The sequence below is a fragment of the Ascaphus truei genome, chromosome 2 (assembly GCF_040206685.1).
Source record: "Ascaphus truei isolate aAscTru1 chromosome 2, aAscTru1.hap1, whole genome shotgun sequence".
NCBI lineage: Eukaryota > Metazoa > Chordata > Amphibia > Anura > Ascaphidae > Ascaphus > Ascaphus truei.
In genome coordinates, this window is record NC_134484.1 from 131,640,743 (window position 1) to 131,654,619 (window position 13,877).

General features: G+C 44.7%; 1 protein-coding gene across 3 annotated transcripts in view; it reads left to right on the forward strand.

Moving 5' to 3' along the window:
* Positions 1-13,877, forward strand: part of OSBPL1A (oxysterol binding protein like 1A) — a 188,666-nt gene that overhangs the window by 76,089 nt on the left and 98,700 nt on the right. For all 3 annotated transcript variants that reach the window (XM_075584951.1, XM_075584962.1, XM_075584968.1), the window contains one exon: positions 11,098-11,195. In XM_075584951.1, the coding sequence (XP_075441066.1) occupies positions 11,098-11,195 (98 nt within the window). The remainder of the gene's footprint in view (positions 1-11,097; positions 11,196-13,877) is intronic.

Sequence of the window (13,877 nt, forward strand, 5' to 3'; positions counted from 1 at the left end):
ATTGAGCAATCAACATTTCGGTTCAATCAACAACCTTTCTCACATTTTAAGACCGGTACTAGATTGAACCAAAACATTGATTTGTTTAAAAAAATAAAACATTTATATTTAAGTTTGTATTAAAGACCTGCGAGTGTCTGTCTTTTATCGATACTTCTATTTACACAATAATGGAGTTCTGCTTATGGCTACGCTTAAAGTACCAATCTGTCGCGTCGCGCTTACTATAAGTGCACGCGATGGCGGCAATGCATTTCTTTTGCCGCGCCGGCACTATAAGCGCAGCCTTAGCACAGGGCTGCCTCCACTCCTGAGAGACAGTCACGGAAGGGTGAAGGGGAAGGGTTAAATCCAGGGTTGCCACCATTCCGGGTCTGACCCGGAGACTACGGGTTTCGGCCACGTGTATCTGGGCTATGGGTTTACCTGTGAAATCTCCGGCGGCGACATCTCCCCCTGCAGGCATCGTGTTGCCATGATAACGGGACTGTGAGGGACGAGCAGAGGTACAACAGGGAGACAGATTTGGGGAAATGAAATCATGGCTTTTATTCAGCCCGTCCCTTTAAACAATACAGTTTAAGGAAACACAAAAAATAAACATCCTATCCCTTTGCCAGGGCTAACTCCCTTTCCCTGTCCCCCTCTGCAAGGCTGAGAGGATAAATCTCTTTCCAACCCCCAGAGTCCAAAGAGGCACCTGTAAGCAGGGTGCCCTTTTATGTCGGTGTCTGTTGAGGGGCCACCCTATGGCGGGTCCCAGGGTCCGCTGTGCCCTGGAACAGAGGTCTGGTTCCCGGTGTCTTGCTAGCAGCACAATCCTCCTGTGCTCAAGACCATGTTCCTGTGAGTCTCTTTCTGGCAATTCAGTCCCTCTGTGCTCAAGTGATCTCCTGCAATTCAAACGGGGGAGGCTTTTCTACCTGTCTGATGAGCCAGGTGGAGACTGGTTAATTTTCTCTAGCTACAATTATGCAACTCCCCGATAGATTCCTCAGACCAATATAGGCTTTGTATTGAAGCCCTTTAAGACAGGGATTAAGGCCCTGTTACAGGGACGTTACGTGGCATCATGTGGCCATGACAATCGGATGTCACGTGATGCCTCGGCACCATAAGGCATCCTGTTGTCATGGCACCTTGACACGGCATGGCACTATTTGATGTCGCAGAGCCATGTTGTCTGGACCTTGCTGGAGGAAAAGCTGGGAGATGCCGCCACTGGAGAAGGCAAGAGAAGTAAATATACAAATAAAATAAACACATTTAAAATGAATTGCAAAAAGTCTCCGTGTCAGCCTTCAATAGGTGACAACCTGGCTTAAGCATGCAATGCAGTTTCAACAAGATGGGAGTCCATCACCATCCCAATTTAGACAAAGGGATATGTATACGTTGATAAGAGCCCAGATTAAATGTAGTCACAAGGACATTACTAAAACTGCTCTTTATTTTTGCATTTTCTCTGTGATTATCGAGACGACATACATACATATTTACTTAACTTAAAGACACAAAATCCTTCTTGCACAAGCTGAATCTAATAATCACCTTCTACCAGAAGTGTAGCTTGTAACTTTGGTCTGTACACCATGACCCCACACTCGAAGGGGTGTTATGTTATAATTACTTACCCAAATGTTCCTGTACTTTAATATTTGTTATTAAGTCTACATTGTTTGATAGTACTAAATCCAGTATTGCTCCTCTCCTGGTTGGTTTCTCAATTTGGGTCATGTAAGTGTCTTTAAGCAACCCTCAAAACATGTTTCCTTTAGTTTTTAATGCTAATCTCATTACCCCAGTCTGTCTGGATAATTAAAAATAACCAACGTGCAAACATGACCTAGTTTTGATGCCTTCTCTGTTTTCAAAAGTATTTATGCTTTCTCTATCTCACAGATATTTGGTGATTTATAGCATATCCCTACAAACAAGGTATCTACATTTTCATCATTCTCTTCATTAACATGTTCCCTTATATGTTTTAGATCCAGTTTAACATATAAATATACTCTTATGCATAGTCATGCGTTTGATCCCACCATGTTTCAGTAATGCCTATGATCTCATACTACTCCCTTGTAGCTATTAATTCAATCTGTCAGGCTTCTTGCATTCGCAAGCATGCATTTAAGTTTTTTATTTTCAGTCTGTACTATAATCTTATCTGCTCCTGCCTTTCTACTCCAGTTGAATTTAGTCTATAGAAGTTTTCTAGCATTATCTGTATTTAATATGGGTGTCTCCCTGCTTGCCAAACTCCCACTTCCCCACAATCTACTTACATGACCCCTTGCTATTTCCCCATCCCTATCTAGTCAGTTTGTTATCTGTTTCTTGTCCATCCCCTTTCCATCCTAGTTTAAAATCTTCAATAGATTATTCAGGGCCTTGGAGATACAGGCATATCCTTCGACAAATCTCCTGTAGTATCCGCAGAAGCCTAAGAAGGAGCGGCACCACGTTCCTTGAGTGAGGCCAGTTCACCACCGCTTCTACCTTGGTGGGGTCAACCGCTACCCCTTCAATTTGACACAATATGGCCCACATAGGTGATGGAGGTCCGGCAGAATTTGCACTCGTCTAGGGACAACTTCAAACCTTACTTCTGCAATTGTTTCAGGACCTTCAGCAGGCATTCCTCATGTTCCTCCAGCGTCCGTCCAAACACGATATCGTCCAAATATACCAGGCACTCTTGGGGGTTCATATCACCGATGGTCCATAATAATAACCATTATTATTATTATTATTATTATTATTATTATTATGCATTGGAATGTGGTGGGGGCTCCACAGATGCCTTGGTGAACTGGTAGAACCCCAACGGGCTGATAAACGCTGTCTTCTCCTGATCTTTGGGACTCATGGGCACCTGATAGTACCTGGACCACAGGTCCAGTATGCTGAACCACTAACTTATGGACAACGCACCCAGGATCTCTTCAATTCAAGGTAGAGTATATTGATCGGGGTTGATCCGACGGTTGAGGGTCCGGTAGTCCACACAAGCGTAAAGAGCCATTCTTCTTCTGCACCACTTTGATGGGAGAGTAATAGGGACTGCGGGACTCTGCTATAATGCCGGCACCCTCCATATCGTGCAGGATATTTCGGACATCCTCCACGTCACTGGGAGCTGTTCGCCCAGATCGCTCTCGGAAGGGTGTAGTATCACTCAGCCGGATGGTGTGCTGGGCACTCTGGGTGCAACCCACGTCCATCTCACTAGTGGAGAACACTTCTCTCCATCAGCCTAACATGGAAGCGTTTCTTCCATTCGGCCGGTAGGGACGAGTCTCCGAAATCTAACGGTAGCGTCGAGTCAACCTTTCGCAGAAGCCGCATTCACACGGACAAGGGCTCCACGTCAGTAATTATGCGACAATTCAATATTATCTGTGTTTTGCCTTTTCAGGGGTGCTGGGCAGTGAATCTCGTGAGGTTGTAATTTTAAGGGTGGGTTTTGCGGAGAATCTTTAATGAGATTGTTGCTATATAGCGGGGTTCCCGAGTTATGGGACACTCCAAAGATGTACCCGGGAATCAGGTGAGATTCTCGAGCACATTGAAGCACAGTGCTCCGGCAAAATCCTACTCTGGGAACGTTCTTGCGACTCACCGCAGGACTCCCTGCTTCAGCACAGTCTGGAAAAGTAAAACGGGCATGGGGGATCAAGGTATCACCATAACAGTCCCGGGTCCCTAGTATAAGTTGGGATGCCCAGACCATGCCCAGTCACCCTGACCCTGGTATAGGGGTTCAGGGGGTGCTCCAGCTAGGTTTAAAAGCTGTGAGGGATTTTATTGTGTGGGTACCGTAAAGTCAGGGTTATGGAGTGTGCCAGGGTTAAGGCTGATAGAATAAAATATACGATTCCTATTTTTATCCCTGCCACCGGACCAGAAGATTTATACCAGTAAAACACAAACACACATAAGCAGAAAGGTTTTTATTTAATAAATGTGAATGCTTATGACATGTATATCTGTGACTGTGGGATTCCAAATCCGTGGTTCCGAGAGACCAGATGGCTACCAGGCTTGGCACCCACTGAGAGGGAGCGGCTCAGTAAGTAAAAGCCACTGACTGGCACTGAGAGTTTGAATCAGGGGAGCCTGGTTCAATTCCCGGTGTCGGCTCCTTGTGACCTTGGGCAAGTCACTTTATCTCCTTGTGCCTCAGGCACCAAAAACATAGATTGTAAGCTTCACGGGGCAGGGACCTGTGCCTGCAAAATGTCTCTGTAAAGCGCTATGTATAACTAGCAGCGCTATACAAAAACATGCTATTATTATACAAAAACATCTTATTATTACTCGAGACTCTGAGTTAAAAGCCTCAGGGATGCCAAGGTGTTAGAACAGGAGGAGTACTGCCGTTATACCTGAGTACCTCTGTCCTGGGCTAACATAGGGCTATCCGGCAACCATTTGCCCTTCTCCAGACTCTGCGGAGCCTGGACAGCGGGTGGGATCGGTATGCTAAGAGGTGGAGGTGCCAGGTTGGCACATGCCCCTTAGCAGAATCCAAATCGGTGCCCACCCAACTTTAGAATACCAGCAAATCGGTGATTGGCTGGCAGGAGAATTCCCATGCGTTGATTGGTTGTAGTGGTTTCTGAATGGGACTCCGTGACACCCATAAGAAACCCTGCAGCCAATCGAGTCCGGAGATTACAAGCGCAAGACTATCAGCGGCAAATTCAAAGATGCTCTGTGAAGAATAGACGCGAGCTGGCTTCAGAGATTTTGACTGAGAACAATTTCCAAGTCCTGATTTTGAGGACATAGCGGTCACGGCTGGGATTGCATGCTGAATTGCGTTCCAGGACTTTCGTGAGTACCTCCCGGTCATTGGAAAGGGCTCCTACAGAGGTCGTTTGTGACAATTTCGTTTAAAGGAAGATTTTATTCGTTGGCCCTGTTCCCAGTAAGTGTGTTAACTGTGTAAATTGTGTTAAATTGTGTGTATGTCTTTTCCAGAAATAAATTATAATTTATTTTACCAGCTTGCTTTGCTCAATCATATGATCCCGGTATAAAAGGTGTTGATAAACCTGGTCTCCCGTGACAATGTAAACTTCCACTCCTTTACCTCCGTTACCACCCTCCATCCTCTTCTCATCTTCCTTGGGTGCTGACTCCAATGAGAAGTACCAGTCACTTCCATCATCGCTATGTTAGCTGGCCTGGGCTATCACATGCCGTACTCCCCCTGGCAAAATCTCGGTCACCCACTTATACAGATTAAAGAACCACCCACATCGTTCTTGAGCAGAAATTTGGTGGCATTCTTCCTTCAAAGCCGGATGAATCCTCATGGAGGACAAGGACATCTCTCCTGCTTCTTTGAGAAATGCCCGGATCAACGATCACACCACGTCGACGTTGGTTCCCAGGATAATGGGTGCACTCGGGTGTTCCCCGGGTTCTGGACATATCGGTGCTTCCACTTCCATGGGATGTTTTATGTTGGTATTGAGTTGGTGTGTTTATCTGTACCTTGATCACCCCGTCGATCGGGTAACTCTGGCTACTGAGGCCCCATAGGGTCATGGTCTCCGCCGACTTCAGCGGCAGATGCTGCAGATGACGGTCGTAGCAGAATCGGTAGACAGTGGTCACCTGAGACAGTGTGTTCAATAGGGCCAAAGCATAGATTCCTTCGATTTTAGTATTCTGACCAGCTCGGGTGGGGGGGGCAAATTCGACTGGAGAGGTCAGCTTTGGGTTCCTTTTAGGACTGGAAGGGGTCGCAACCTCCCCGTTGCCAGGCGACTGAACCTTTGGGTGAGTAACAAAGGTCGATGCCACGAACTTGGTAGTTGCTTTCTGAGGGCAGTTTCTCCTTATATGACCCTTTCCCCATAGCAGCGAAGAGTACGTTTGGGTTCCTGGACTGAAGAGGAGCCATACTTCGGGACGCCCGACAGGTGTTAGGAGAGCCTGTCGGGGTGGTTCTGGAGTACTTGCTGCCACAGGATATTGGCGGGGACTGGCCGCGTGTTCTCGTGGCTTAGGGTCTCGAGCCTTGGTGGGGGTATGGAACCGCAGAATAACCTCTTCATCTTGTATTCGATCCATTAGGTCTTCAAAGTTAGGAGGAAACTCCGTAGAAATGGTGCAGCTGATCCTAGTTGTAATCGGGTGTGTAGGCAACGCTCCCCGCAGAAATTGCTTGGTTCGGAAGTTGTCTAGGTCGGACACCCGGATGACCTTCTTGGAGATCGGGGTCCAAAATGCCAATTTGAAGCCGTCAAAGGAACGTTGATTAATCTTCCCCCTCATCTTGTTTGTGGGCATGGAACTGGGCCATTAAGACAATGGCATTGTCCTTAGTGCCATAAGCTTTAGTTAAGGCCAGGATCAGTGCTTGGGCATCGGCCTCCACATGACACTCACGGTACAACCGAACTATATTGGGGGCCGCAGGCATTACACAATCCGCTGCCTCTTGACTGCATCAGAGCAGGACCATTCTTGCAGCACTAGCACTGCATTGTCCTTCCACTCCTCAAACTACTTTTCTCCCAACGGCATAGGCCGCACTCAAGAGAAAGCTTGTAGCTTGTGATAGTGGTGGGCTTGTGATGACTGCGCAAGTTTGTCAGCCAGTAGCTGCAGTGCCTCTCCAAACACAAGTTCTCCACCAGAGCCACTGCGGCCAGATCGTCTGCTTTGCCGGGACGTTATGCTAGCATCACTTGTGTAGGGGATCCCTGGGGAAGGGGGCCAGCTCCACGTCCATGTTGGGGACAGGCCCTGGGCTAGGGTCCTCCATTTTGACTATCAACACAGGGTAGATAATACCACTGAGTAGGCCTCCTGGCAGTAGTAGGGCTTGAGGCCCACCATCCTCGCTTAAATCACAACAGGTCTTAACTAGGACCATGCTCCAGGTAGAGGTGAGGTCCCACTTTCGGCCTAGGGGCTGAGCTGTGACTAACCCTGTCAACCCTCTCAGGGCTAGGCACATGGTGTGTGAAGGGATATTGGCCGGGACATGGCAGACAGCCACCACGTGGCGGGGAGGTACCTCGAACTCCACGGCCCACTGGTGGACCTGCTGTCTTGACGGTACAAACATGATATTTATTTGGTTCAGGGCACCCCAGGTCAGAATCTCAGCAGCACCTCCAAATGTAACACCCTTTCCCTATAGGAAATAGCGGTAATCATGGTACTGGTGCTACCTGTTTGCCTTGCAGGAGGCCTGAGCCTCCGCTCATGGGGAGCCTGGGGTGACGGTGTGGTCTCTCTCGAGATCTCTCGATCTCGATTGGTCCCGGATAGCGGAATGGCTCCTCATAGGATCACGTGTACATTTATGGTATACCCCAATAATACAACACAACAGTATTATATAATAACTCCTTTACTTCTGTGGTCCCACAGTAGGCCCAAAATATTACCCACAGTACACAATAACAATAACAGTAGAATGCCCTGGGGTAGCTAGCACCAATGATACCTAGGGTGCTTGGGCACCTATACCCTGGTGTCCAGCAAACAACCCTTCCCAATGTGTGTGAGGGCAGCGCTACCCTCCACCTTGCGTTGGTGCACAGGTACCTACCTGGTTGTGGCCTAACCAGGGAGTACTCCAGACAAGCTGCGGTCAGCGACGGGGTCTCAGACAGCAGCCCCTCATGCCTCACACCCGAATGCTGCACGAGGCTGCTGCTGCTGCTGAAGAACTACTGGGAGATCCCTAATGATATGGCCAGCCCTGCACACTTCACTACAGTGAGGGGACTGCCTGGGGCCTAGGGGTATATATCTTAGACCTAGTCCAGGAGCTTGCCTGTTCCCCGGACACTACCTCACTCCTGCAGGCTCCAGTTTAACTCCCCACTCAACTGTCCTTGGAACGTGGAGGAAATCCTGCTCTGCAGGCCCTCCTCTTCGGGCGTCGCCAACCACAACATGGCTGCCGCCGTGCTACACACAGTCCCTGGTACACATGCAGCGCCAACCGCAAGATGGTAAAGGATGGTAAAGGAAGTGCTCTGCTTCAATGATTTCCTGGGAAATTGGAAACTTGGAGAATGCGCCATCTAACTTTTCCAAGTTTTTCGTCCTCTTCAGTTACAGATTCTCCGCTTAGCTCAGGGACAGCGTGGGACTGCTGGATTGCACTGACGTCAGTTTTCCTTTTCTCGGGTTCATCGTCATCTTCCTCTTCAGGTTCCACAATAATAATATTATCTTTGTTAGCTGCTTTCTTCTTTTTAGTCTTATTTTTGTTGCCATTAATTTTGGATTCAGGTTCCGCTGTTACTTGCTGTGTATTTGATCTTTCCTTTTTTTTCCCTTTATTTTCTTTGGAGCATTGTCATAAAGTTCCCCATTACAATGGTTTTCAGTTTCAGAAGGACTTTGTTTTTATGCAAGCTTGTTGCTCTTTTTCTTTAGTTTAGGCGTTTGCTGATCATTGTTGTTGGACTCTCCATGTGCCAATTCACTGTTGCATTCAGATGTTTGCTCCAAACTAAATCCTTCCGTTTCCCCATTTTTTACTTATTTTTTCTTTTCATTCTTGGGTGTGGGAGTATCAGAGACTTTCTGCTTCTTCTTCCTCTTGGTCCCAGCTGTGTCAGGCATGGCTCTGGTCTCCATCGCCTCGGTTCTTATCTTTCCAGGCATCAATAAAAATCTCAGAACTCCCGCACCCGGGAAGGGGGAATTGTGTAGCACGCTAAGGGCAATGTGTAAAGTAGACTATGTGTTTTTAACATTAGTATGATGTTAAAATCGCAGGGATGGTTATGGGGTCTTACACTGCGCGCTCTCTTTCAATACTTATCTATACTATGGTTTTGTTTATTTTTTAAATGGACCGGTTTTTTTTCTCCAACCTCCCCCCCCCCCCCCCCATACCAATGGAGTCTATTCTCTTTCAATGTACCTTATTTTTATTATATAAACCATTGGTGTTGCTAGTTATCACCACTTATACCACTGCTTCCTCAGCCATACAAACAGCTATGAGGCAGTACTGGGAATCCTTTCGTCTGATTAGATTGCCACCAAACCTACAACGTGATCCCATTATGTGCTTCCACCATGGGAAAATCCTCTGCAATTTCCTGGTTAAGACTGACATCACCGCAGGTCCAGACTCCCAGCAGCATCCGCTACTGAAGAACCAGGGTTTTAGACGCTCAAAAACTAACAAAAAACTGGATCATTGTGGTTTAGACCTTGGAGATTTGTGTAACTTAAATACTAACAATCGTGATGGCAATGAAAAAAAAAGGTTCATAAACAATATACTATAGAGAACCTGAAATCCCAACAGTTGCACTTAAGATTCTTTTAATAGTGCCAAATAGTACACCTACAATTTAATACAAGTGGATAAATTGAATATTGCACTCATGTATTTAATAAGCAGCATACATGGTTAATAGGTATAACCCTGCTGAAGATCATACAAATCCACATGTGCCAAAATAGAAATCACAATAATTGATAAAATAGCAGTAAGAGCCATCACTGATATTATTTTTTTGTTATTTGTTTATTGCACATATTTTGAAATATGATACAGCTTGTTGCACATAATCCATGTTGGTTCACTACCCAATATCTGTGCTTCAATTGCTACATATATTTCACAATGGGAGGAAGTATGTATTTTCTATAACACCCAGGTTCTCAATCGAACGTACAACATATGATCTTGTGGATTTATTATGCGGGTACTTACACAGCTCTAAAAGAGGTAAATGCTCTTTGTGTCAAATTGCACGCACTGAAGATACTGGAATATATATTAAAAAAACAATATTGAATTACTCAAATGCAAGCTTATTTTACACAGAGTGGAATATAAGGATTCCCAATCATGTATGCAGACAATAATGTTATGGCTTATTGAACAGCCGAATACATACCAATGAAAACGCCACTTCTCTTGGTGCATAATGAATGTTATCTGGTATTAAGATGTTACACTTTCTACTAAACGTACATCATTGGACAGATGCTTGGTCTCTCTGGTAGTTTGTAGGCACTATTTTATTCTGTGCCCCAAATCTCAAAACCTAGATTAGTCCAAAAGTGTGTTTTCTTATCACATGCTAGCCGCTATAAAATGTGCTTTAATATTCGGTATGCTAATAAATCTTTCATTGATTAATTGGGGATTTCTGAATCTTTAAGCCTCAATATCTGCAGTTGAATACCGGTACATTCCCATATCATTATGTACACACACCCTGGATTTTTGTTTAAGGGAGTGCAAATGTAGGGAGATTCAAAGCATTTAAAATATTTGGACAAATCTTATGATTTCATTTTAGAGGCTTATATAATATGTACAGTATACCCTAAAACCAAAAGTGGTTGACCATTGAGTCTAGTAATACAATCAATAGTATCTTTTGATAAAGGGCTGTATGAGCACGAAACGCGTCAGAGGTTATCTGTCACATAATACTCCTCATATGCCATGAGTTCAATAAATCGTTTTTAAGTATATTTTGTGCTTTAGCCATGCACTGTAGTGTGCTTTTTTCACCTTGGTGGATATTTTCCTGTGAATACAATCAATAGGACTGCCACTGACCGTGGTACTTGTGGCACCACCACAGGTAATGCTCACATTGAACTATTCTCTAGTGTTGCTAAGGTCATACTTTCTCTGTAGAAATGCACAGGCTTAATTAATGATGCTGCCGCCGCCAGTTACATAATTACATACTGTAGTAGATGAGGTTGAAAAAAGACTAGCGTCCAAGTTCAACCTATGCTATATTTAGACCGATATTTTTAACCTCTATGCCTACTTGCAGTATATTGATCCAGAGGAACTGTTACAAATGTTCTTTCTCAAGCTCTCTTATGAGTGTCCTTGTCTTTCTCCCACATTCATTTATATTTCTCGCTAGCTTTTTGCCTATTTCTGTTAGCTCACCAAATCCCAGAACAGGGGGGCTAGGAAAGGTCATTCCAGCAACATGTTAACTATATAATGTTCATTCTCAAACAAAAATAATGGCTAATAAATTTAAGTGTTATAAACTTAATAAAGTTATATATTTATATATCTGTGGTAAGTGTCTCTCACATTCTGTTTTTTTGCAGATATTGATCCAACTATTCTTCAACAAGTTTCTGATGCATCCCAAGAAACATGCACAGCCTTGAGCGATTGTCTTCTTCTCTTCACCAAACAGGACAAGGTTTGTACCTTTTTTTTTTTTTTTCTTCTACTTTTTTACATTCTTGATCTTTTGATCTTTTGCCCAAATATATTTTTGGTTCCACAGGTTTGTTGTAAAACTTTTTTTTTTTTTTACTTCTGAAATTCTCTCCTTTCCTTATTCATCCGTGTTTTTGACCTTGTATTTGGGATACTTGCTTTCATGAAGAGATTCTCTGGTGCTGTATTGGCACTTTCATAGGCTAAGGATAACAAACTAGTCCTCCAGTGGCTCACATTTGGTAACACCCAGGCCTAACATGGATTCAAAGGGATTTAATTGGACAATATGCAATTAAAATGTAAATGGAAAACCATAAACCTGTGAGTGCTATGTACTGCTGCGGCCAGCTTGAGTCTAACATTTGCCCGTAATTGTCCGGGGCTTTTTTCGGCTGGCGCCAAACTTGGCCACGCCAGCCGCATCTTCCCCTCCCCGCCTGCAAAATCAAGATGCTGTTCCCCTCCCCTTCCGACCCCCTGGCTGCTCCCTCTGGCTGCTCCTCTGCTTCGCGGTGCTTTGCGCAGCTTTCCCTTACCCCTGCTTCCCTTTCAGCCTTCTGGGATGCCGGGGAACCCTGGCACGTGTGACCGGCGCCACAGTGGCGCGCAGCACGCGCCAGGAAAAAAACAAAACCAGCCACCGTCTGCCCGCACATTGCCCCACATTGCGGTGGCGGCCGCTGAAGACTCAGCTCGGCCGCCACTGTATTGATGTATATTTAGTGTTAGACCAAAATGTAATATAGCTGCACAAAATTTGTACAGTAAGCATTGAAGTATAGTATTGAAAAATGAAACACCTCCATAAATCATTTAAAATTCATCCCCTGTGTAGCCCAATATTTCTTGTGCAGCAAACAAACATCCCATACAGGAACTCCCATATGGGAAAAAATACCGGTGCACTGCGTCTCACAAAAAGAAGATTGGGATATGATAATCAAAAGGATTTATTCATATAAAAAACATGGACAAAAAGTACTGATGCAGACACTCTTACGCGTTTCACACGGGGTGCTTTAGCAAAGCATCTTTATCTTTGATAAAGCACCCTGCGTGTGAAATGCGCAAGAGTGTCTGCATCAGTACTTTTTGTCCATGTTTTTTATATGAATAAATCTTTTTATCATATCCCAATCTTCTTTTTGTGAGACGCAGTGCACCGGTATTTTTTCCCATATGGGAGTTCCTGTATGGGATGTTTGTTTGCTGTGTTGAATCCATCTGGGAGCCCGCCAGATAGGAGATCGCTCAATGGCTTGTGAGTACTTACTGCAATTTGGTAAAGCGGTGATTAACGTTAAGCTGGTGACTGTGATATCCTGGGAGCACTGTCTGACCGGCTATATGTGGAGACGCTGAGTCGCAGAGCCCGCGGGAGTGCATACAACAGAGGTACAGTGCAGCGTGGCGATATGAGTGCCCTGGAGTTTGACATCATTGTGCTAGTGGTTATGCCAGTCGACGACTGCATCTCGGGAGGACGTGCGGAGCTACTGATCGGCGGATCCGCTGGGCTTAACAAGCGCGATCATTTACCCACTTACCAATTCATCAAGCCGTGAGTAAATTTGACTTTCATTGAGAGCTAACAGTCTATAGCCACAGACGTGGAATTTTTCTCCTATCAACAAAGAGACTTGTGAGGTTTACTCTATTAAGCACTGGAGTTCTGAGCAGTGATGCTCTGGGGTTTTTGTTACACTATTTCTTGTGAATTTTTAGTATTGGACCCTGCACAACTTTTCTTTGTAATTTGAGCTTGGACACCACTCGGCCTGCACCAATACCTATACTTTACTTGGACTCGCAACAATAGGAAATTTACTGTGTTCCATTCGCTTACATAGCTTGTAAGGTGTCCTATAGCACTAATGATAATAATAATTATTATTATTATTATCATCATCCTTTATTTTGAAGCGCAAACATATTCGACATGGTACAGTGGGGTACAGAGTTATGTCTATTACATAAACCGTTACATACACGTGAGGACAAACTAATACAAAGAGGTAATGAGGGCCCTGCTCGGGAGAGCTTACAGTCAAGAAGGAACGAGGGACAATGTTGAAAAATTGTAGGATAAGGGGTGGCCATGTTGGAACATGGCCCAGTCTAACAACTGAATCCATTAAAGTGTTTTTTGGGGGTGGAGGTGGGAGGAAATATTGCGTAGGTAGGAGTTTGGGACAGCCACAAAGCTGTTCCCAATGAGGTTGGAGGGAGAGGGGAGTTGGATGTTAGAGGTATGGCAAGTAGGTCTTGAATCCTCAGGGTTATAATCTGCTGTCTATTTCTCGTGATGTCTTATCTATGTGAACACCTGAGAACTAACTCAAATGATTAATTAATTAGCTTAACCATCTTTATGTGAAACAATGTCAACAGCTTTAGCAATATCCAGGTAAATATCCAGTAAGTTAAGTCACCCTCTCTGCTCCAGTCTCCTCTAATGTACTTTTATAGTCCAGTCAAATAAATCCATAAGAAAAGTTTGAATGTCCCCCTGTAATTCAATGGCCTGCTTCTCAAACAAATTAGTAAATAGAAAAAGCAGGACCCCCAGATTACACATGAACCCTTTCTGTTGGTGCTTCAAGCAGTTTTTTTTTTTTTTTTTCTAAATAGGATTGAAGCAGGGGGTCTTCAGAGATGA